The following is a 22,884-nucleotide window of genomic DNA, read 5'->3' as shown; positions in this document are numbered from 1 at the left end:
CTGAGGAAGGAAAAGCAAATGTTAAATGCATTCAAGAGCTAATGCTGACAATAAAAGATGAAGCACAGAAATACAGAACCAATCACAATTCTTCTGAAAGATGGTGCAGCCTGGCATAAATCTTGACATGTTACAGCCTGCACATGCCTGTCAACACCCATCTATGACTACAAAGACTGACTGGATAATCGCTATTAACACTGCCTGAGGTTATTCACCTCAGCACAGAAAAGGCTATTCACACTAATACCTGTGTGGTTTCAGGTTTAGATTAAATGTCCAGATGCTGACCCTCTGGATCACAGTAGTAATATCAAATTCTTGGATAAACTGTTGAAGTTCTTTTGTATGCTACAAATTGTTCATCTTTCTTGTAGTGATACTGAGCAAAGAAGTGTTGAAGAGGGCACAATCAAACCACTTAAGATTAACTAGATTTGTGATTTCAAATAAGGCTGATTTTCTGTAAAATCTGATGCTTTTATTAGACAAAAGTGAAAAAATACAACTTTCAGGCACCTTAAATAAACATTCCTCTTTTGCAGAGAAGAATACTCTACTTTGTAGGAGAAAAAAACCCCAACAAACAACTTTCTAGCAAGGTTTTTCACCCATAAAAGAAGCAAATACCAGAGTCTCCTACATTAGCCCTTCTAATCAGACTGACTTATTTCAGCTCTATTCTTGCCAAGTGGTACTCTTCACTTACCAGCTGAGTAAGAGGACAGCTAGAAGGACATTGTCTCCCCAGACTTTGAAAAAAGCCCTCTACCAGCAGAAAGCAGTCTAAGTTGCCTGTTTCTGAAAGCAGCAGATACTTTATACTTTTGCCTCAAGAGGTAGTTCTCTGGAAGTTGAGAGCAAAAGCTGAGATCTCTGCTGTGCTTAGCTCAGAGAGAACAATAGCTTTGTTCTGAAAACTTTTTTTCCCATCAGAAAAACGAGATAGAAAAGCAATTTTTCTTATCCCAGGAAATGCCCCTTCTCCCAAGCAATTATCCTTGCAGCTCTGCCTCTGGCCCACTGCACCTTAAGACCTCCCTCCTCACTGCAGCACAAGTGCAGCTGCACAGAACAACTGTAAAGCTGTCTATACATTACAGATGGACACAAACACACATCCAGTTCAGTCTTCTAGATAATCTTGCTAGTTATTCACCTGAAGATGGTCTGGAGGATACCTGCTTGAGTGCAGACTTCAAGCTGCACAGCCTAGGGACACCCAGTTACGAGGCACTCTTGGGTTCAGCATACAAACATTCTCAGAAGTGTCCTGATGCCATGAGGCACTTATCCCACTGTGGTTTTACTTCTGTAGTTTATTCCCATGCATTGTGGCACTCTCCTCCCCCTTCAAAGCTAGATACACAAAGTTCATCAAATTACTATTCTCAACATGCATACATACTAACTGAACTGCTATAGAACAAAAATACCTTTAAAAAATATAATTTTCAGTTAATAACAATGTAAGATTATTCTCCCTGAGAAGAATATCTATCCTTGTACTGTGTCTTTTTACAAATCCTGCAGGTTTTCTTCCCCACAACTAGAAACTAAAGCCAGATCCTTTTCATATTTCATGTGAACAGTACTATGGAAAATGAGATTGGTACTTGAAGTGTAGAAAAATGAAACTAGCCAGAGGCTATGGGAAATGCAGCAAAGACATTTATTGGAATTTCTCCAGGCAATACATGAAAAAATTTTGAAGTGAAACCGAGGATAAAGCTCATTCAGTGCATCTTTAAAAAAAAAAGATGTATCTGAATAATCTTGGTTCTTTGTAATAGAGGCTGCTGCAGTTCCTGGGATTAGTTTTTTATGTACACATCATCTAAAACTCACTCTGAACAAAATTGCAAAGAACTGCTTTTTCACTTGGCATTTCCCCATCTAGTACAATACAACATTCTTGAAATATCTAGACAGATTCCACATAACTTTATACACAGTGCTAAGACCTTTCATCCCAAAGGTAAAAAGAGAGGCTGTTAAGTAAATCAGTATCTTTAATCAAATAAAACATCACGGAAGTAAAAAAACAACAACAAAAAACCCAGGAGAGCCAAACCCCTGAGCTCCACAGCAGGGTGCAGCAAATAAGCGTTGTTGTTCCTCACTTTTATGGTAACATAAAGCATAATATTTAGAAAGCAGTGCTATTCAGTCCTTGCTTTCTAAATTGGACAATCTTATGCGAAAAGACACCGCTGTATTTGGCACTTTGCTTAATTGGTTTTCTTACTAAAAAGGATAAGTGTTTCCTGAAACACAGTATAAATGGAAAGAGATAACATGAGCCACTGTGACACGCAATTAAGGGTTCAGACATGCACTCCAAAATATTCATCTATTACACATTTGTCTAAGCCTTCTTAAAAATTCCACTCAAAAACACTTTCAAATCTATATGCAACTTTTTATACCTCTATAAACATAATTTATCCCTTGAAATGATCAGAGTTTATCCCACCTTCTGTCCAGAACACACAAATTCATGACTTCTTGTTTTAAAAATAAGAGCTACCACGAAGCAGTATTAAAACAGGAATAGCCTGGAAAGTGTTATTAAAACTGTGCCTGTACTTCAAGATCCCCTTTGAAATGTATAGCCACTGTATATGTGAAAACTGAAGGGTACATAGTGTCTGAGACTTGCTTGGTCCTCTCTTGTGCACTCACACTTAACCTCCTCCAACCTACCTCAGTTTTCTTCTCAAACCAAATTTAAAACAGCTTTCTGCATCCAAATACAATTAGACAAGGCTTCTTGCAGCATTTCTTTGGTTAAATGAGAACCCCTGGCACACCTAACTCTTATAGCAGGCAAGTCTCCGGTGGAAAATTAACATCAGGATAAATCCCATCCCACTGTTGTGCTTCCTTCCTCTTCTCATCACCATCAACCCCAGGACAGGTGGAAGCAAAGAGGCCAGGAAGGAAGTGGCAGTCACTGCTAGCTCCTGCTTTGTGAGTGCCTGCAGACACCTATTCCTCAGCTCTGCGTTATGGAGGCGGAGCTATGAGGCAATGCTTTTTTGTTTCCAGTTCCAACATGCATGTGGAATTACACTGCTGACTGGTACAGCCCAGGCAGAGGATGGCACTACAGCTCTTTCTGTGCAAACCATGTCATGACACTTTTTCTGCTTATTGGTCTGTGCTCATACAGTCAGTAGAATTAAAAGAGAGGCACGCATGAGTTCACTCAGATTTTCCACAGAAGATGTGAAACATGCTGCTCTTTGGAGGGAAAATTACATTCTCCTTTTTTTTTTTCTTCAAGTATTATTCAACATATTCAATATACATATATATATATAAAGACACACTATCCTCATTTCACTACAAGACAAGCACATCCAGAGTGAACTTGCAGATCACCATTATCTTTGCCTACTCCAATTTCTCCTTTCCTTTAGGTCAACTCTAAATATACATCTACTCATCATAATTACATGTGAGAATCCTTTATTTCCCCCTTGTGATTTATTTACATAATCATAAAAAAATTAATAGCCTGAATTTGCATACTGACACTTGAAGGCTCATCTGTAGCTATGAGTGTCCCAGCACTATTTTTGGGTAATATCATTGCCTATTGCTAAGTAGCTATTGAAAGCAGCATACTTGTTTTTTCGTTCCCTTTTTGTTTTTGAAGAAATGCTGCCTAGAAAACCCTGGTTTATGGCTTACTCCATATTTTATTATTTGGGTTGTAGTTTACTTCCTTCAGGAGTAGTTCACAGTCAGACAACACTTCTGCTGGCAAATACTTCACTATCTGCTCAAGAGTCTTTTGATACGTTATCTTCTCCTGTTCCAGGGACTGAATTACAGCCTTCATTTTGTTCTCTCGTGTCAAAACAGTCTCCAGGCTGGCTTCCAGACTTTGAATTTTAGCATGAGCAACCTGTAAACAATAACATTAAAATAAATTGGTATCATATCTGTTAAGGGAAGAATTACGTAGCTACTTCTAAAAGACATCTGTGAAGGAAGACAATACAAGGAATGCATACTGCGTATCATACACAAAATCTCCTCATAGTGACCAGAATTTCTCCAAGCTTCACAGAAGGGAGGAGACATACAAGTTGCAGCAAGGGACAGCTGAGACTAACAAGGAACTGGAGCCAGAGGGAGAAAAAGGAAACCAGCAGCTGGACAAGCACTAGAAGACATGACCTGACAGTGATGGAACAAGGGGAACCCTCTGTGATAAAGTCAGAAGGATGGAGAGGTTGGAGGGAAAGAGAACTTCAACATTAAGTCTAGAAGCAGACTGTGTTCCCTACTCTCAGTTAAAAACCTACAGCTTCTTCTGACTAGTAAAAGAAACCCTGGACCACAGCAGCAGCAGTTCCCTCTGTGGGAACTGGAAGAATTTTGACTGTTCCTAGGGAAGGGTGCAAGCAGAGGAATGAATGAAGAAGTTATGCAAACAAAAAGATGACGAGGTTAAGCACTGAGAAAGATGCATTATTGTAAGGCACTCTGAAAGAACAGAGAAGAGTCTTTCAAATCAGAAACTCAATTATTCTATGCCTTTGGTGCATTCTCAGAACAGAGGTAAAGGCCACAGCTGCAGTAAATAAATAAAGAGAAATAAAAAATAAAAATAATAATAGTAAAAAGTTCAAGTGATTCCTGTTTTCAGTATCAAAAGAACACAGCAGCTTTAGCCCATAAACACAAAAATAATGAGGACTTTATCTTTCCTTTTTTCTTTCCATTTTCACATTCCAGAAGCCAAGAATGCTTTCTGAGCCCTTTGCAATGCTTGTTCAAATTAACAAATATAGCAAGAAATAGCCTGGTGATGAAAAACACAAGAACTTATCTTTCAAGAAAATGCCAAAAATACAACATATTGCAACTGAAACAAGTCTTGGCCAAGCTATGAGACAAAGGGTAAACAGTGAAGGAGGAAGAGCTTTTTTAAAGCACAATTTCACCAGGCAAAGTCTAGTGGGCTTCCAGATGTAATCAGGTCTGCTAGGAGAGACCACCTCCCACAGGTAGGACTATGAGTCTCAGCAGAAGGAAAGAAAACAACACTGCCTTACAAAGGCCTGGGCAAAACAAGTCTGCTGCACACTATGGATTATTTCTTAAAACTTTCAAACAGGGAAGCAGAGACATGAAGGGACAGACAACTCACTTTTCAGTAAGATAAACAAATTTTGCCAACTGATTTTATGGCAGATAAGGGTAGAGAGATTTTGGGAAAAAAAACATTCTAAATCAAGAAGAAAAAGTCCAAAGAATGACAAAGGAGCTAGAAGTATGTTCAGCAGAACTGAATCACTGTAATTAAGAGAACTGCTCAGCTGCACAAGGTCTTGCAGTAAGAAGACTTCTCACACACTCTTAATACTTTTTCCTCTATTGGCTGAATCATAAAAATGACTTCGACATGAGTTTGTAGCCCAAGTTGTTTACCTGTAGCTTCTCCAACAAATCCATGTTTTGCCTTTTCAGATGATTGTTTGCCCTCTCCATCTTCTCCAGAGGTTCACCTTCATCACAGGGACTCACATTTTCCTGTAGTTCATCCTGAAGAACGTGGTACTCTACTTCATAGGCATGGAGCTGTTTTGAAATATCCATTTCAAACACCTGTCATCAGAGAAAAGACCATTTTTAACTACAATAGGGAGGATTTATTCCACGTGAATATTTTGACTAAGAGTCAACTCTTCTTGATTAATGCTTTTCCTGTTCCCTTCAAAAAAGTATTTTAAGGGGATGTCTACAGTAAGAGCATTATAACAGAGCTCTAGCCATAATAAATCACAGACTTCAGAATAAATTTGATCACGCCTTTCAGAATTACCAAATACTATTGCTTGCTACGAGATGTATCAGCAGAACAGTCTTATTCAAGACAAGAATTTTATAATATGATGAAGTTTTTTTTTACTCTTGCTCAGGAATATTACGAAGTTCAACACAAAATTTTTAAATCTTTAAATTCATCAGATCTCTTCCTTCAAAACTGGGTCTGTCCATTGACTCCAAGAGCTCATTTATAGACTTCTGTAAAAACATTCTTCATGGCTACAGTTTCTATGCGCTCTATCCCTGCATGACGACACACTACTTTCTTATTGGCATACTTTTTAGGGGCAAAGCATTGTGAAGACTACAGAACTGAGCCTCTAACAGTGATGGGACATACGACCTTTATCTGTTTACACAACTAGTCACAGCCTCACAGCTTCAGAAAATTACCGAAGATTTTAGATTAGGATTGGAAGGATGTCTACAGTGACATCAATTTTCTGTTCCTTATCCTAGAGATCACAAGCATTCCACCAACACAAGACACAAACAGATTCCCTGAAAAATCAAGTTCTGTATTACTTTCACTGTCCTATTCTATTCAAATGAGATAAAACTTTAAATTATGTAGTGTTCAAGCTGGGTAAATACCATTTTCCTCTACAAAGCTACCTGATCGATCACCTCTGCATTGCACATCTGGAAAATATCTACATTTTTCTTTCATTACCCATTGTAAGAGGATGGGCCTGGGAACTACAAGACTGAGGCAGCCAAACAACTTCCCCTGCAGCCAGGCTAGGTAGCAGCACCAGGATACAGGCATTCTACACATGAATGCAGATCTGGAAAGCTGCTCAGCATGAGACCACACCACATGAGGCCAGCAGAGCTGAACTGAGCTGCCCTGCATGTAACCACATTCAGCTCTGCAGGCAACATAACCCGTTCTTTATCAGACCTGGCTTTGCACAAAGCCATTTCTACCCTGTGCCCATGCAGAGCACAAAACAGATTTAATGTCTGAGAGTATCAAAAGTGTTAAACTACCATCTCTATCATTCCCAGAATCAATGAGTTGTGAAAGGCACAAAAGTGCCTGACACAGGTTCAGCATGGCAATGACAGTCAATGAAATGAGGAAATGAAGATTTACATTGTCTAAATGAATTCTTATCTAACAGCACCTGAAAGAGTCAAACCTTAACCAGCCACAGCAATACACAAGTGTTTACTCCACTCCTGCACATGGACATGGTTTTCCATGTCCTCTGTTATCTCTGAACTACCACCTGAAGGAAGGGGAGAGCTGCTGGCAGTTTCACAACCAACGTGCTAGACTGAGGCTCATTCTCAATTTGTGACTTCAATGCAGAGGAAGTTAAGTTAGAGATATGATGATTCCAGCCACTGACAATATGTATTTCTGATGTATCTTCTTCTGAGAAGACTTTTGCATATAGTGTAGCCATGATTCTTTTAAAGTAAACTAAATGGGGGGGAAAAAAGCAAAGAGAAAAACATCCTTACCTGAGTAATAATTTTTTCCATTTGAGGTTTAGTCATATCTGGAATAGTGGTTTTAAGAAAATCAACAATGTTCTCAAAGCTCTCACATCCCATTATAGATGTCTCTTGACTGCTAAGTAGGCTCAGTGCTACTTTAAATATGACTTCTGTTCCTTGAAGGAAAATAATGTCTAAAAAAGAAAATAATTCAAGTATCTTGAAAATGGGAGCTAGAGTCATTGGATTAATACATACATTTAATGGGATATTCTTTGTAATCAATCACAGTGCAGATGTATTCAGTTCAGAAGTGAAATCTGTCTTATTTCAACATGAGGATAAGGCATGAATTTTCTTTCATCTTACAGACGAGCGAGAGCATTAAAGAAAATACTGCATGCTTATTATGTCTGTAGCAGTTATCTGCAATAAGCATTTCATTGCTGTCTGCCAGAGACTGTTAGCCAGCTGCTAACTGGTTCTAAATGCTCCTGTGACTGAAAACCAGTTGGGGAGCAGATCACAACACAACTGTTTTCTACAGTCAGAAGCTGGTCCTTAAAAAAAAAAAGAAAAAAAAAAAAGTCACATAGATTCCATAACCTGTTACATTATTTTCAAAATTCATAGCAGTGATCTTACTGGCAATAATCTAAGCCCCAAACCCTTACTTTGAGGTATAATTACATGGATAAGAGAGGAAAGTCTGGGATCTGCAGGTCAGTAGACACAGACTGTACAGAAATGGGAATCTTGAGGACAGTAAATAAAAGTTCTGCCTCAGAATCAGTGGTGGACTTGAAGTTTCTGAGATGAAGGCAGCACACAGGCATTTCAAATAAAGCTGCTGAGCTGTCAGCTCTGTCACAGGGTGTTTGTTTGCAACTACACAACTGAAGAAATTGAATTCCTGATCCTGATACTCAAGAGGTCATTCCTGGCCTAATCCAGTATCACACAGCAGCACAAGGACACTGAAGAGACAGCCATCTCCCTCAAATGCAAGTCCTGAAATTCTCCCTTCTCAAGTCTATGATGGACATTCTAACAGCATAAATATATAATTTATGAAGGGTAGACAATAGCCATTTGTTCCTGGCATATGACAATGTCCTGTAAGACACTGAAAATTCAGGAATTCAAATCATTAAGAAATAAAACAAGACAGTAACTTTTCAGTTTTAAAATGGGAACCGGCCTTGCTCTGCTTATTTACAGAGAAATGAACACCAAACCTCCTTCCCCATCTGTAAAAATTCATTTAGGAAAGAAAAAAAAAAAAAAAAACAAACAAAAAAGAAACACAAAATGCTTGAGTGTCCCAGAATTCAGAAATCCCACTGGGAAACCGATATTCACATGACTGGTACACCACTGAGAAAGAGATACACCAATCATTTGTTCACACAGACAGCAGCCAAAAAATATTTGCTGTAAGTGGAAAAACCCTCTGCAACTGAGAAAACACTGGGTAAAAAAAAAAAAATATATATATATATATATATATATATATATATATATATATATAAAATTAAAACCTTAAAATAAAACCCAGCCAACAAAAACCTCTTCCCACCAAGCCAATACACCACACAAACTGAGAACCAAATGCACTCCAGTATTATAACATGAGACAAAATCAGGTTGAATTTCTTAAGAAAAGACAAAATGGAAAGTGCCATATGAAAACAGAACCACCAAAGGGAAAACAATATCTGATATATGAGAAAGTACGTTACACATGCATTTAGATTTTTGGTGCATATACAAGTACGGTGAGTTTTGCATTAATAAATAAATTTAAATTTTTTTAAAAAAAAGTGCTTTACTAGAGATTTGACTAAGCTGGTAGTTCTTATGGATAAAAAAATAACCCAAAAATAATTACCTGACATCCTGATACTGTAAACACTACCAGGCATAACCAATATTTAGGCTTGCCTACTAGATGTTAATGGAAAAGGAGTTTTTGAAGGAAAGAAAACATATAAATTAAATCAGCATATTAAGACTTGGAAATTGTTTAATACATACATTAATACCTAAACCAGCCTTTAAGTTCATATTTGCTTGAATTTTTTTAGAAAGCACTTTAGAATCAGAATTCAGAAATGCATTTTCCTTTTTCAGTTTGAAAGTTCAACAGGATGAACTTTTCTATTGATATAAACTGAATACATTTGCGTAAAATATATTTGCAACAATAAACTTTCTGCTGTTTACACTTCAGAAGTCTCTAAGGTAGTAAGAGAAGATAAAATAATTTGCTCAAGTCTGATGTTTCAAGAAATACCTTTTGGATTTTCCTCTTAGGAAAGAGCTGACATGCCACCATAAACCATGTTGCTACTGGCCACCCACAGCAGACACCCCAAATGTCCCCAGCATGTAGAAAACTACTCCTGGAGTATTCCAAAACACAATGGATATTGTTCTGTTTATTATTTCAGTAGAATAAACTTTCTTACCAAACACTCTGGCTACAAATCCTAATGAAAACTGAGATGCGAACAATGTAAGAAACCACGGTGCAGCATAAAGACTGGGACTGATTTCATTCTCTTCGAGATGATTATACAGGTCTCTGTGATAATCATGTAGAAGCCTTGAGAGCTGATACATCTGAATCTACAGTGCATGTGGGAATTGAGGGGGTGGGGGAGAAAGTAAAGAAAGAAAAGTTCAGCTTTACTCAGTTTTCCAAATCATTCATATTTCATTCAAGGGAAATTAACTGCAGTACAGACAGCACAGTAAAATGAAGCTTAATTGCCTCCTGGGGCCTCAAGTGGTATCTACTCACATATAAACAACCTGCCACTAATGAATTAAAACCAACAGGGCAGTCAATAACAATGAACAGTTTGAACCTGATTACTAATGAAGTATCATTTCAGATTCACAGGCTTAAAGTAAGAAGGGGAATATATTGCTCCAACTTTGTCAGCATACCAGCACTTTCAGTCTTGCAGCAATGAAAGTAGTTGTACCTCTTCCAAGATGTCAAAACTCCCCACGAGTAATTTGTGACTAAATTTACACATTTCGGCTTTCATTCTTTGAATTTTGACCTCATTTTTGCTGCATTTAAAACTCCAGTGCTACAGTCATCACTTTAGACAGTTTCTGTACCCACAGAAAACATTTTACACAGAGGTGTACCACATACATACTTCCCAGCACATCTCCCAGTGGTCCTGTGGAATTTAAGATACTGATGCAAAAAAGTGTTGCTGTACAACCTATAAAAGGTTGCAAGGGAAAATGGTTTAAAGGTGCTATTCATAGCTAAAAATATCACTGCAGTAAGTTATTTCCTTGTGATGCTTCTCTCAGAAAGCAGAAGATGAGAAGCAGATTTATATTGATTAGTTGTCAGGTCCAATTTTACTGTCAACAGTGCCTTATGTTTAAGGTGAATCTGTTCCTCGATAAGAAAATGGCTCTTTAGATCCAGCTATTTTCCTATTTCTAGAATCCATGCTTGTTGTTCCCTACTAAAAGTTGAGTGCACTTGAAGCTACCTGTGATCACACTGTGCACAAGCAGAGGGATCACTTTCATTTAGGCAAATTAGCTAAATCTGTGCATGCATTTGAGCTCTTGCTTTAACTGTGTAAGATACCAATTAAGCCCAGTTTGAACAGTGTCAATACAAAACACACCTGTGAAGGCAGAATTGCATCACAGAGCAGTAAACCAATTGGGATAGCTCATTATGAACTAAGGATCTAGATTACTACTTTTTTCAGACAATAACTAAAAAATCTAAGTCAAATAAGTTTTCATTATCCTGAAGAATCATCCAATATTTTTCTTCTATACCACTGAAACCAATGCTGCCTATAAGCTTCCTTGTGTTTCACTACTGTAAATGCAAAAGAATTTGCAGTACTCTACTCCTATTAGAAAACAACCCAAATATAGTAAGATCCTCTAAGTCTTCTTGCTTAGTTTGTCTTGAGCAGACAAAAGTTTACTTTAACAAAAGAACAGCCTAGAAGCAAACTGTGGGAAAAGATAGGTCATTTAATTGAAAAGGCAAACAGTAATACAAGTGGTAAATTTTCTCAGATTTAAAAGTCTTCTTACTAAGAGGTTCTGACAATGAAAGAGGCACACTCATTTGAACTAAAATGTCAAATCCTGGACATGTGAATGCTCTCAAGTCATCAGATGCTGGAAGTCTATAACTGCAGTATTACACACACACACTGTTACAGAGCATCTACTAGGGGAAAAAAAAAACCACAAACATGCATTTATTACACTTTCACCCTGAGTGGTTTAAAACATATTTATGGGGGGAAATGGAACAGGAGGAGGTAAAACAATGCTTTTTATGGCTGTTCACTCAATTCATCAACAACCAACTCGTTATAGCATCCAGTCCTCTATCGTTTTTAGAATAAGCACATACAGTTTCTTTAACTATAATCTATCCCACTGCTCAGGACATTTGCCAAATAAGCACTTAAAGTGACTGGTCATGAAAAGTGGGCTGAAACTCTCCCTTTAGTTCTACTCAATTGTTAAGTGTTTATTATGTAGGGAGCATGGGGGAAAAAAAAAAAGGAGACTTTTGTATCTGCTGCTTTATTTGCTCTTCCTCCACTGTGGATTATAACAGCTTTAACTCATCAATGGTATATTCCTTTATAATACAAAGGGGTTATAGCATATTATAATTATTCAATTCAGTGGACAGTTGCATGTCAAGGTGAAAGATTTCTCAAACTTTAAACCCTGAAATTTATACAAATCTGAAAACTTTTCTATCTCCCTCCAAAACAGTCTTGAGTATCTATAGATAGCTGTTAAATAATATTGCAGAGCATGCATCATTGCATAAGATAATTAAACGATTAAAAATTCATCTATTTTCTCTCTCTGTTGAGGGTGATGGAGTAGAAGACAATGAGAGAAAAAGAGGTGAAATCAAGAAGATGAGTCAAGGCAGAGCTGCCCCAAGTACAAATGCCTACAGAATACATTGACTGGCCACTGTGTGTCACTATTGACTTGGCCTTACAAGAGAGAACTCTACATCCAAGCGCTCACGGACTGAAGAAAAACAAAATCGAATTTATTTTTAAACTCCATCCATACATGACAAAGCATATCAGTGTTTTTCTGGCATAAGGAAGAGGGAGCAGTGAGGAAGAGAAAAAGAAGGACAAAATAGCAGAAAGCAGAATTTCTGAAGAGCTGACAGGGCTGTGTGACAAGAAAACTCTACAAGTTTTAAACTTCTCTGTTTGTAAATTGAGAGACAGAAAGGAGCTTGACAGTAAAATATACATGTATCTCAAACCCTCCAAAACAGTGTAAGAAGCATTGTAAGGCCCTGGAGAACTTAAACAACCCCTAAGAGCTCAAAAAAATGATTTAAAACTCTGGTTGGCTTCAGAAGGACTGACTTACCTGTAGTGACATCATGTCTGGCCTGTACTGTTTACGGAAGCCAAGGTCATACATGAGGAATTTCAGCATTTCAAAGGCCTGTTCTTCACTCATATGTAGAAGCAGCACTCCAGCTACAAAACTTATACCTTGACAATAACCCACTTCTTTGTCCAGCAAAGAGTATGCTTTCAAGAGATTAAATAGTGATAGCTGTCCTGCTCCCAGGTGTGTGGAAAAGTAAGGATGTGTAGGGAATGTCCGTCCTGATGTAAAAAGAGAAGAGTAGTTGATATTCAATTCTTCGGAAGAAAAAACCCCAATCCATCTGACAAACAGCATTTCTACTCCCTCAGGCCATTTCTCTTTGCTTTCAGATGCAGTTTGCCTTTAATCAGATCAATCTGTATTTTACCACTGATTTTGGACTGTACCTTTTGAACTCATTTAATACTCTCGTCTGCACAGAACCTGCAGATGCAACTGCCTGACTTCTCTTTTCAGAAAGATGCAGAAGGGCATAAATATGAATGGCATAGTCTAGGAAAACATTTTCTTACAGGACTCTAAGTGGCATACACAGAATGTATCCTGATGACATAGAAAATGGAGCTCATAGAGCAGCATCTATCTTCAGCAACAGCTTCTATTATGACTGGTGTGCTTTTCACTCAAGGACCCACAAAACCAGCCAGAAAGAACAGACTTACCTAGATCTACGAGGATGGCGTGCTGCTGAGCAGTCAGTTGTTTCAGAAGTTCTTTGTAAGAGATGTCAGGAGGCTGCTGCTTGTTTGGCAGTCTGTGCCTGACTCGGTGTTGCACAGCCAGAAACTGCCAAATTTCTCCCCGACGACTTTTTGGTACACCTGCAGGTCAGTCAAAAAACAAGAGCCCTAAGCAGGGGGATCCTTTCACTGCTACAACAAAATAATTTGCTTTGTCATAACTTTGGCTGAACCACTCTGGAGGATCCCTTACAAAGTGAACTCCATTCTGCAGTGCATTCACTCAGTAGCCATGGCTCAGTCCCATGAACTAAATGTGAACTACAAACTTAAGGGCAATTACACTGAGCAGTACCCTGGGCAACTGAGGCTCAGATATCCCTTGCTTTGCCACTTCTGAGCTGTCAGTTTCCAGCAGGAATAGAAGCACAACTACTCTCAGAATGTAGAACGACCTGGTTAGAAAAGCTAAACTAAATTCACAAGTGCAAAAAACAGGCAAGTCCAGCTCCTCTTTCCCTTTGCAAAGGGCTGTTGATGTCAGTCCATAGATGTGGAGAGCTACATCCCCCTTCAATATCTGACTCTGTAAAACCAACCTTTGAAAGTCAAAATGTCAACTCTGCTAATACCTTCTAGGTAAACAATTATTAAACAAGAAGATAAGTTAAAAAACCATATCCTTGTTCCCAACTCTGAACTGCAATCCAACAGCAGAAGATAGGGTATCAGGGTAAATAATTTGTTGGTAGACTTCTGCAGGTCACTAACAGGAGCTGCTTTATAGCTATGACTATTTTCTTTGGTAGCAATTTAAACTTCCCTTCTGTACCACAGCTAGATTACACTGAATTATTTTTCAGCATCTGTAACACAGACACAAGATTCTATGGACAAAGGCAGAGCAGTGCAATCAGGCCCACTGCATACCCCCTTGGCCTATGGCTAGTCCACATGAATATCTACTTCAAGACAAAATCCCCAGGCTTTCACTCCAGGAAATGAAATACAAAGTGACTGTATTCCAGACTCTCCAAAACTTGGCTCTGATTCCTCTAGGTTTTGGGCACAGTCCACAATAGACATAATGGTCCTGCCTTCTCAGTAAGCAAGTAAAATCAGAACACCTGAAACTCAGATTGGATCCACAGATCAGAAACCAAAATGTCACAATGTTGGCTGCAGAGGCTCCAAGTTCAATCTTGAATGTAATGTTACATGGAAACAAGATGTTACTTTCAGGAGTGTACATGTTTCTGCATTGCTGACACTGCGAGCTGCAGACACAGCAGAACCTATTTCCTGTTCTGCAGGAGAAGGCAGCACCTTTGTGAAAAGAAGGCAATTTTTTGCTACCGGAAAAAGTGTATTGCTGATTTCTGTTGGTATCAGAAGGGAACAAAAAATATGATCTTGACACTTCAGAGCTGAAATACCTCCTACATAAATACCTTCTTTTAAAGTGGAATGAATATCTTCCATGTCACATCGGATTTTGGCTCTGCAGTTTAGTAACTTCTTATCCCAAATATTTATGGCATCTTTCTGACATGTGCCAACTTCATCATAGTCCAGTTTTACTTTTCTTGATTGGAGCTCATCTCTGCTAGCTAGAACACAGAATAAAAAGGAAGAGCACATGGAAAACCAGAATATTACAAGATAACAACTAATACACAAACCCCATTGAGGTTAGATACATCTATCCAATAATCTGACTGGGGATAAACACATCTAGAATTCATTAGTTTATAGCTTAGATAGGGCCAGTTATCATAAGATGCTGCATATAACAATTTAACTTCTCTTACTGAGTCATGAATATTAGCAATTCATTAAGCATATAAAAATATTTTTTAAAGCTTGGGGCAAAAAAAACCCAAAAAACCCACTCAACAAAACCTCACAGCACCTGCTCTGCAGAAACACCTTTGATCATTTTATTCTTGTTTATATTAAACATTACAATTGTTTGAGTATGGAAAGTCCCAAACATATGAATGTTTATACTAGAGATTTAGGCAAGCAAGCTAGGCAAGTCTTCTGAAGTCAGTCACACTGGTTCCAGTTCTTACATGTCTCTTAAGAGAGTGAGAAGAGCTCTGGGCACTTCTATCAGGCTGACTAGTGCAAACAGAACCAACCAGCATGAACCATATCTAGAAAGATACATTCTTGCTGAAGCACAGAACTCTTGCTGTTACAAATTTAAAAGTTTTGCTGCATACAACTACCTGGTACAAAGTATTTATTACACTACTTCTGAAATAAAGCTGCATTGTCACCCTGGCATTTCATGGAGAAGCAGCTTTCATTTCCTTTACTAAGAAATTAACCCTGGGTATTGTATCATTCATGATTCACATGCAGAAAAAACACTCCAGTTCTTCTAACTACTGGTACAAAAAAAACAAAACCAAATGAATGTGGCATAATTTAGAAAAATATATTTAATTGTCATTGGATTGAACTGTACATTTCACAAAATCACCTCTGAGCTACAACTGAGTTTATCACAAATTTGCCTTGATCTGTACACACTATTTCTTGCAGAAGCCCCTTTCTCTTACAAATGTATCCCCTTTCCCACCATCACCTCTAGGTGAAAGCAAACTCTCGCTCACATTTTTATACATCCTGCAAAACAAGACCATCTGTTCCTTCGCCTACTCATCTCACTTCAGATAGAGTCAATATTGGATCAATCCACAGGATCATTGCCTATCCCACTTAAAAAATGACAAATTATTTCCAAAAGCTCAATGTTACACCTCTGAGATCTCACCCATTCAAGACTACAGGGGCCCCTGCAGAAGCAGGTTATTATGCAAGGTGCTGTGCATTGCCATAAAAATGGGAGTGTGATCCTACCACAGGAATTTGCAGTTCAGATGGGGCAATTTTAAATACTACCCTACTGCTGTATGATTTCACCCAAGAATTCTCACTCTTGTAAGCAGCATGCAACAGCATGCAAGACATCAGTAACATATTTCAGTGTGACAACAAAGTCCCACATTAACTGTGCAGCTAACCCCAGTGAAATCCAGCAAGTTTTCCTGTTGATCATACAGGCCCTACCTACTTAGGCCTTACCATCCTTAGTTGTTTTTAGCCATCCTTGTTAACATTTTTCCTAATCATTGTTAAGTGGCCTGCTACTTCTTGCAGCTCTTATATTTCTAGGTGACCTACTGGTGATCTCCTAGAAGGAGCTTCTAGCTTCTCAGAACACAGAAAGAAAAAGAAAGCAAGTTTGCACAATTGACAGAACTTACCTTCTGTAAAATAAAGAACTAATAGCATTCAAGTCTCCTCGACAGCAAAAGGAATAGGAAAAGATGTTCTATTAATACTTTGTACATTAAAGTCATCAAGCGGTTAACAGAAATCCACTAGAAGCAGTTTCACAGCAATTCCAGTCTTAAACTAGTCTAATATATACAGCTAATAAATTCACAGCTAGGAACCTGGCTTCAAGTAAAGAAATTTCTGCATTTCTGTTACATTTCCCTTTTCTGAGATGTACATTTAATTGTAGGCTAGGATGCAAAGAACCACCCAAACCTACACTTGTTTGAAATGTATCAGCTCTGCACATATCCTGTCCATAAAATGGCCCATGTTATAACAGCCCACAGGAAGGAAACCTAGAGATAGGAGTTAGAACAGTTTACTTTTCACCCTGCAAAAATAAGATGATGAATTCTAGCTAGCAAGAGCACCAGTTTCACCAGGGGTACTCATGAGCCTGAACACAAGAATGGAGACATGATCCTCAGAGCACAAACCAAGAATGTGGGCTGGCAATTGTGCCAGTTTGGCATCTCCACTGCCAACACTCCTGCTTTCATCACAAATGGTCAGGTAGGAAGAACTTGATTTCTACATATCTGTTACAGAATGGAAGCAACTTGTAACTGAGTCTTAAGTAAGTGGACTGATTTAACAGTTTTCAGTACTCTCAGCCACACAGGGTAGGTATAGCAAAGAGTTTATCCCTCTGCAGCTTGAAGTATCAGAGGGAATAACATAAAATTAGTCTCCATGGCAGATCTCCAGCATCCTAACCCCACAAAAATAGACTATTTGCTAAAATGGTTTATGAAATAAAGATTTTAGCTGAAATTTTCTCTAGATGTTCCCTATGAATCTAGGAGTTTCCACAGAACTGTGTGTCAACAGGGAGACAAACTGTAGAGAGAAACAGTGCCAAGAAATACACTTTGTGTATAGGAAATACATTCAAGGGCATATGCTTGCAGGGACATGGAAAGACTTCTATCCTGATGTTCTCCTTTCCTCTCCCTGCCTTCCCAGTAAGCTAGCTTAAAGAAGGAAAAAGAGTTAACTGACCTTAACAAGATCATTGTATTTGAAGCAGTATGGTAGCATGAAGAATCAGACTACCATATAGGTTATAGAGCATGGAGAGAAGATGAAGGCAGAAATTGCAGAGAGGACACTTGGAATTTTCAACTTGCACCAAAAGCTTGTTAGTCTCTTATACTGAAGAACATCTATATGCTAGGACATTGCATCCTGTCTTTTATCTGTGTGAGTCATGACCAGTCTTATTAAAATATCCTAGCCAGAAGCTCAGGCAGTTGACAATCAGAATGGTCAATTTTAGATCCCTCACCTACAGCACTCAATTTTCAGTGTACAGTGCTCATGTTCCAAAAAACAGAACTTTCTGACATACCTCAAGAGCCAGTTGCTCAAAAATCATATTTGGATTCAAGCATTAATAAATTACCACTGTGATGTGGTTAATGAAGAACAAAAAGCCTGAAGAGAAAGGCCATGAGCTGCAAAGGACTGAAACGAGATAGAAAGGGTAAGGTTTACCATACCTAAAAGTTCACACAGCACCTGTTCTCCCACTCCACTTCACATTAGAACTCCTACACTCAGACAGATACAACACAGACTGTAGCATCCTTTGTCTAACATGCACTCAAAAAGGAAAATTTATGATTTTCTTCTGTCACTAAGATAACTCATTTAAAGTCAGGTAGACAGAGGATCTGGTAGACTGTGAGACAGGACTAGGAAAACACAGGTTTTTTTCTGGTACTGTTAACTAAAAAGTTACAGAGCCACATCTCTGTTTGAGATGCCCAACACCAGAACAATTTTTATCTTCAGGCAGCGGAATCTGCAATAGCTTTTAGGGGTATTTTCTAAATAGCTAACCTTCCAGCTTCTGGTTTTCTTTTTCCATTCGAAGTAACAGAATTTGTTGATGGATGGCTTTTCTCCACAGACTTTGTAGTTCTTCTGAGTTTTTCCTCTCTCCAGTTTTATCTGGACCATCCTCATTTTGCAACACTAGAACAAGAGGGTCCTCCTCCAGGGGTGGAGCAAGAGGGGATAAGGGTAACAATTCACTTCCATCATGACCATCTGCAAAGAATCAGAAAGCTATTACAGGAATCTCAGATTGACATATGAAAATCTGTGCCATAGCAGAACAAAAATAGCTGTCTTTCACATTCAGCAGCAATTTGCTGATTCCAAAGACAGAGAAAATGCAGTGCAACAGTACAGAATTGTTTTTTTAGAAAGTGTTTTGTTAACATTGATAAAGTTATATTTAAATTAAGTAGACCTAGATAAAGGGTCACCCAGTATTTCAAACCTTTCCCCTGCCAGTTCTTTCCACAGTTACCACAAGACATTTATCCAAAAAAGCTCCTTTACAGCTGAGCTTGTTTACTGCTATGATTGATTTACCACAGGTTCTACATTAAAGCTACTTTTTCCATCTGCTAACCTGCACTACAGAGAGTGCTATTGCACTTTGTAGTCAGTAAATACAGAGTTTGTAATTTGCCTATGGTTTTGAATTCTGCCAAAGAGGACTTTATAAATAGCATGATTTCAGCTATTTCAAAGGTTTCTACCTTAAACACCTTAAAGCTGTAAGAATTATTAACACACTTGACAGGTGCTATGTGCGCTACAAGGATAAGATAAAAAATATATAATTTTCTGCAAACACTCCTATCATGTACACAGATCAGGTAAAAATTTCTTAACTGTTATAAAGCGTATCTTTGTCAGCAGGAGACCTGTCATAATTTCCTTGCTACATCAGCTATGGCAGATTGCAATCCATTTGATTTTGATGCCAAAATCCTCTCTTCAAAGCAACAAAAACCTAAATAGTTTGAAGTCTTATGAGCACAGCTGATCTCTGGCAAGGTTCTAGCATGAATATTGTACCACACTGACTCCCTTCTCCCTTTCCTATTATCACACGTTGCAGTTCACTACAGCATTAAGAAACAACTGTTTGTTCATTTTCTTTAAAAGCACACACAGACCTGGATGCTGCATCTTGGAAGGAGATTTATTCATAGGTGAAGCTACCTGCAGGAATATTCTCCGCCGCCAGGAGATGCGGCGAGGTGTGAGCGTGGCCCCCGCAGCATTTAGAGACTCACTGCTGCAGAAGGTTGATGTTCTTTTCTTTCCCTCCCCATCACTGAAGGAAAGAAAAAGCAGATGGGGTATTTAAAGTCAGTATTTCTTGTAGGGGAAAAAAAAAACCACCTTTATTAACCCTGTCTAATGTATAACCAAACCTGCAGGAGCATTTGTGGGGAAGCTTATGAAGGCAAAGCGTGCTGTGTGTGAGCTCCACCTTGAATACTTGAAGTGCCCAATTGTTTTTTTGTAGCAGTGCTGTGAAGTTTGCACTCTATACCACCAGGAAGCATTCATAGCATTCATACAGGTCTCAGCTGTAAGCTCAGAATAAAAGCTTAACTTTTTGAGAAGCTAAGAGAGAAACACGGTAATACTTAGCCTCTAACTTTGACAGCAAAGGGTTTTGTTTTGCCATACGTCAGTCTTCTGGGAGCAACCTGTTTTAACACCCCTAAAAGCAGAGATGGTGCTCCAGTGGAGCACAACACTCCATTTAATGCCATTTTAAATGTAATGCTGAGCTCACAAGTGAATATTTCATTGGAGACAATGTTCTGCCTTTTCATGTAGTCTCCTTCCTAAGCCTCAAGAAGAGGATACTTCACTTGGATAAATGGGAACACATGTCCTCATGTTTCATCAGCTGTAGGAACAGAGACCCTGCAAATGAGGGCAGATCTCCCCAGCTGCCATGTAGAAATGTAATTACACATTAATTTTAATAGTATCTTATGCTGCTGGAAGAAACAAGGAGAGGATACAGGAAAGCTTTACTGGGAGGGTACACCAAGTATACCTTTCTACTGACTAGTGCCAGAGGAAAAGACATTTAGCTTTCATAGGTACTTGACCCACTTTCAGAAATATTTCAGAATTTTGCATTTGTGGCAGTAAATTAGGTGCACAGATATTCTATAGCAATGGGCACATTATCTCCTACAAATCCTTCCATATAGCGTCAAGAGCACAAGGCACAATTATAAGCTTTTAAGAATAGAGCATCAAACAGGGGGAGCTGTTTCTACAGCTTCACCTTCATCACAGGGAAAACTGCTGTATCAAAACAGCTACACTTAAACATTCATCCTGTAACAAATTTCCATGCCATAGTGCAAGGATCCTAAAAAGTTAGATGAAAGGAAAGCCCAGCATGCTCACTATGTTTTTAGTGGGAAGGCAGTTGCAGGTTATTGCAGTTTCCCAGCTGCAGTCCATCCCCCCACATCTGGCTTGTACAGGAGAACTATCTGCAAGGGAGGACTATGAAGTTTCAGCTACATCAATCTACCAACTACTACACTATCTAAATCAGCACTTCCTAATTAAAACTCTGTGCTGAATGAATGTGCTGAATTCACCAAGCGAGGACTGGCCTTTTTGTCGCTATGCTAATGATCTACAACAGCTCCCTGATATTTGTAAGCCCGAGTGACCAACTGGACTCACTATCATACCAAGGTATCAGACCCTCCCTCTGTACCCTGGCAGAGAAATAACATGACTTCAAATTCACCTACCCAGCACAAGGCACCCACCTCTGCTGTCCTCTAAGAGCAGCACTACCTGTGAGGAGCCCTGAATGATACTTGGCTTGAATTGCTCTCCACTCCTGATTTAGCTTCCATAGTGCCTCAGTTCCCTATAGCATCACACTATTGGTAGGTGGTCTCAGCAGATCCCCAAGCTGCATTAAGCTAAACAGCAACTGTGACAATCTTCTTTGTCTAACTCTGTGTCTTTGATGATGGGTAACTGCTGATCGTGGTAGCCGAACACTAATTCTGAACCTAAAAGTGCTGTTTTTCAAAGGTATTTCAGTCCAACAGCTCTTGGAAATGGAATACTGAGTTCGAAGATATATAACTCTAACTTACATTTCTATGAATAACTGTAACAGAACTATTTCTTACTATTTCAAGTCTTACATATCATCACATGTTAGAACATAGGAACTGAGTCATTCCAGGGCTTACTAAACAGACACTAACAAAGGAATGAAAAGTTCTTTTCTACTGCTATGTACAAAAATCTACATTCAGCTACTGTGCCTCTAGAGAGTCCTAGGAATAGGGTTCAATTTACAGCAGCAAAACTCACAGAGAAGTCAGAATAAGAAGGTATCTGGTTTTGGGTATGAAACTAACCTGTTTACACTATTTGAGTCACAGAGCTTACACTGGGATGAACTAATCACATACGCTACCTCATGAAATGTGCAAATCATAGTTCTGCAGACCTGTATTTCTATTGTTAAATCCTCCCTTTGCAAAAGTCCCGTGTCATTTCAAGTAAATAATGTTAATCACCTTCTCTTTCAAAGAGCTGTCCAGTAAGTGATTAGAGAAAAACTCTTGCAAGGCTCAGGAACACACCTCACCATATTAACCCAGGAAAACACCAAGATTTAGGGAAGGGAGAGTAGAAATTGAGCTGAGAGAGTTTCCTCATTTCAAGACAGACAAGTCCTAACTTAGTATCAGATCTGAAGGTGTGAAACAATACCTTTCAGAGCAAAAGCAGGAAGAAATCAGAGTAAAATGGTAGTGTCTCCTACCCTACCAAAAGAATCAGGAGGTTAGTGCAAAAAACAGCTTCTCTAAAAAGGGTGGGGGTAAAGAAAAATAATTAGCTATCAGCTCCCACGAAATCAAGAGGTTTATTGTGGGTGGGGAGACTAAGCCAAAGCATCTCCAAAACAAGAAAAACAACTTCTTAAACAGAGTTCAGTCATTGCTACTGAAAAACAGCAGAGTTTTCCCTACCACCTAAGCAGATACCTTAGGTGGACAGCTTCCCACATACATGGGAAACATGCTGCAAAGTCACCTAGTGGAAGAATCACTAGAAAAAGATAACACTTTGTATTTAAGACATATGAATCACAACTCAGTTTGGAGAATAATGGTTCTCCGTAGGGGTACTTACTTACCCTACACTTCTGACCCAATACAGAAACCAAATCACATTTATCGGCTTGTATACAATAAAAAATGAACAGCTGTAATTCAGTATAATG

General features: G+C 38.7%; 1 protein-coding gene across 4 annotated transcripts in view; it reads right to left on the bottom strand.

Annotated features, from left to right (window-relative positions):
- Positions 1-1,649: 1,649 nt before the first annotated feature.
- The window catches only part of TBC1D4 (TBC1 domain family member 4), a 95,252-nt gene continuing 74,017 nt past the window's right edge, over positions 1,650-22,884 (bottom strand). For all 4 annotated transcript variants that reach the window (XM_086881055.1, XM_086881054.1, XM_023928159.2 and 1 more), the window contains 9 exons: positions 19,763-19,923; positions 18,630-18,839; positions 14,882-15,040; positions 13,413-13,571; positions 12,724-12,968; positions 9,768-9,927; positions 7,321-7,490; positions 5,449-5,625; positions 1,650-3,916 (listed from right to left, as the gene is read on the bottom strand). In XM_086881055.1, the coding sequence (XP_086737181.1) occupies positions 3,689-3,916; positions 5,449-5,625; positions 7,321-7,490; positions 9,768-9,927; positions 12,724-12,968; positions 13,413-13,571; positions 14,882-15,040; positions 18,630-18,839; positions 19,763-19,923 (1,669 nt within the window). In that variant the 3' untranslated portion in view covers positions 1,650-3,688. The remainder of the gene's footprint in view (positions 3,917-5,448; positions 5,626-7,320; positions 7,491-9,767; positions 9,928-12,723; positions 12,969-13,412; positions 13,572-14,881; positions 15,041-18,629; positions 18,840-19,762; positions 19,924-22,884) is intronic.

This window comes from Cyanistes caeruleus, chromosome 3 (genome assembly GCF_971803275.1).
Source record: "Cyanistes caeruleus chromosome 3, bCyaCae1.hap1.1, whole genome shotgun sequence".
Lineage (NCBI taxonomy): Eukaryota > Metazoa > Chordata > Aves > Passeriformes > Paridae > Cyanistes > Cyanistes caeruleus.
The sequence above is the reverse complement of the archived record's forward strand: the minus strand, read 5'-3'. Positions and strand labels throughout refer to the sequence as shown.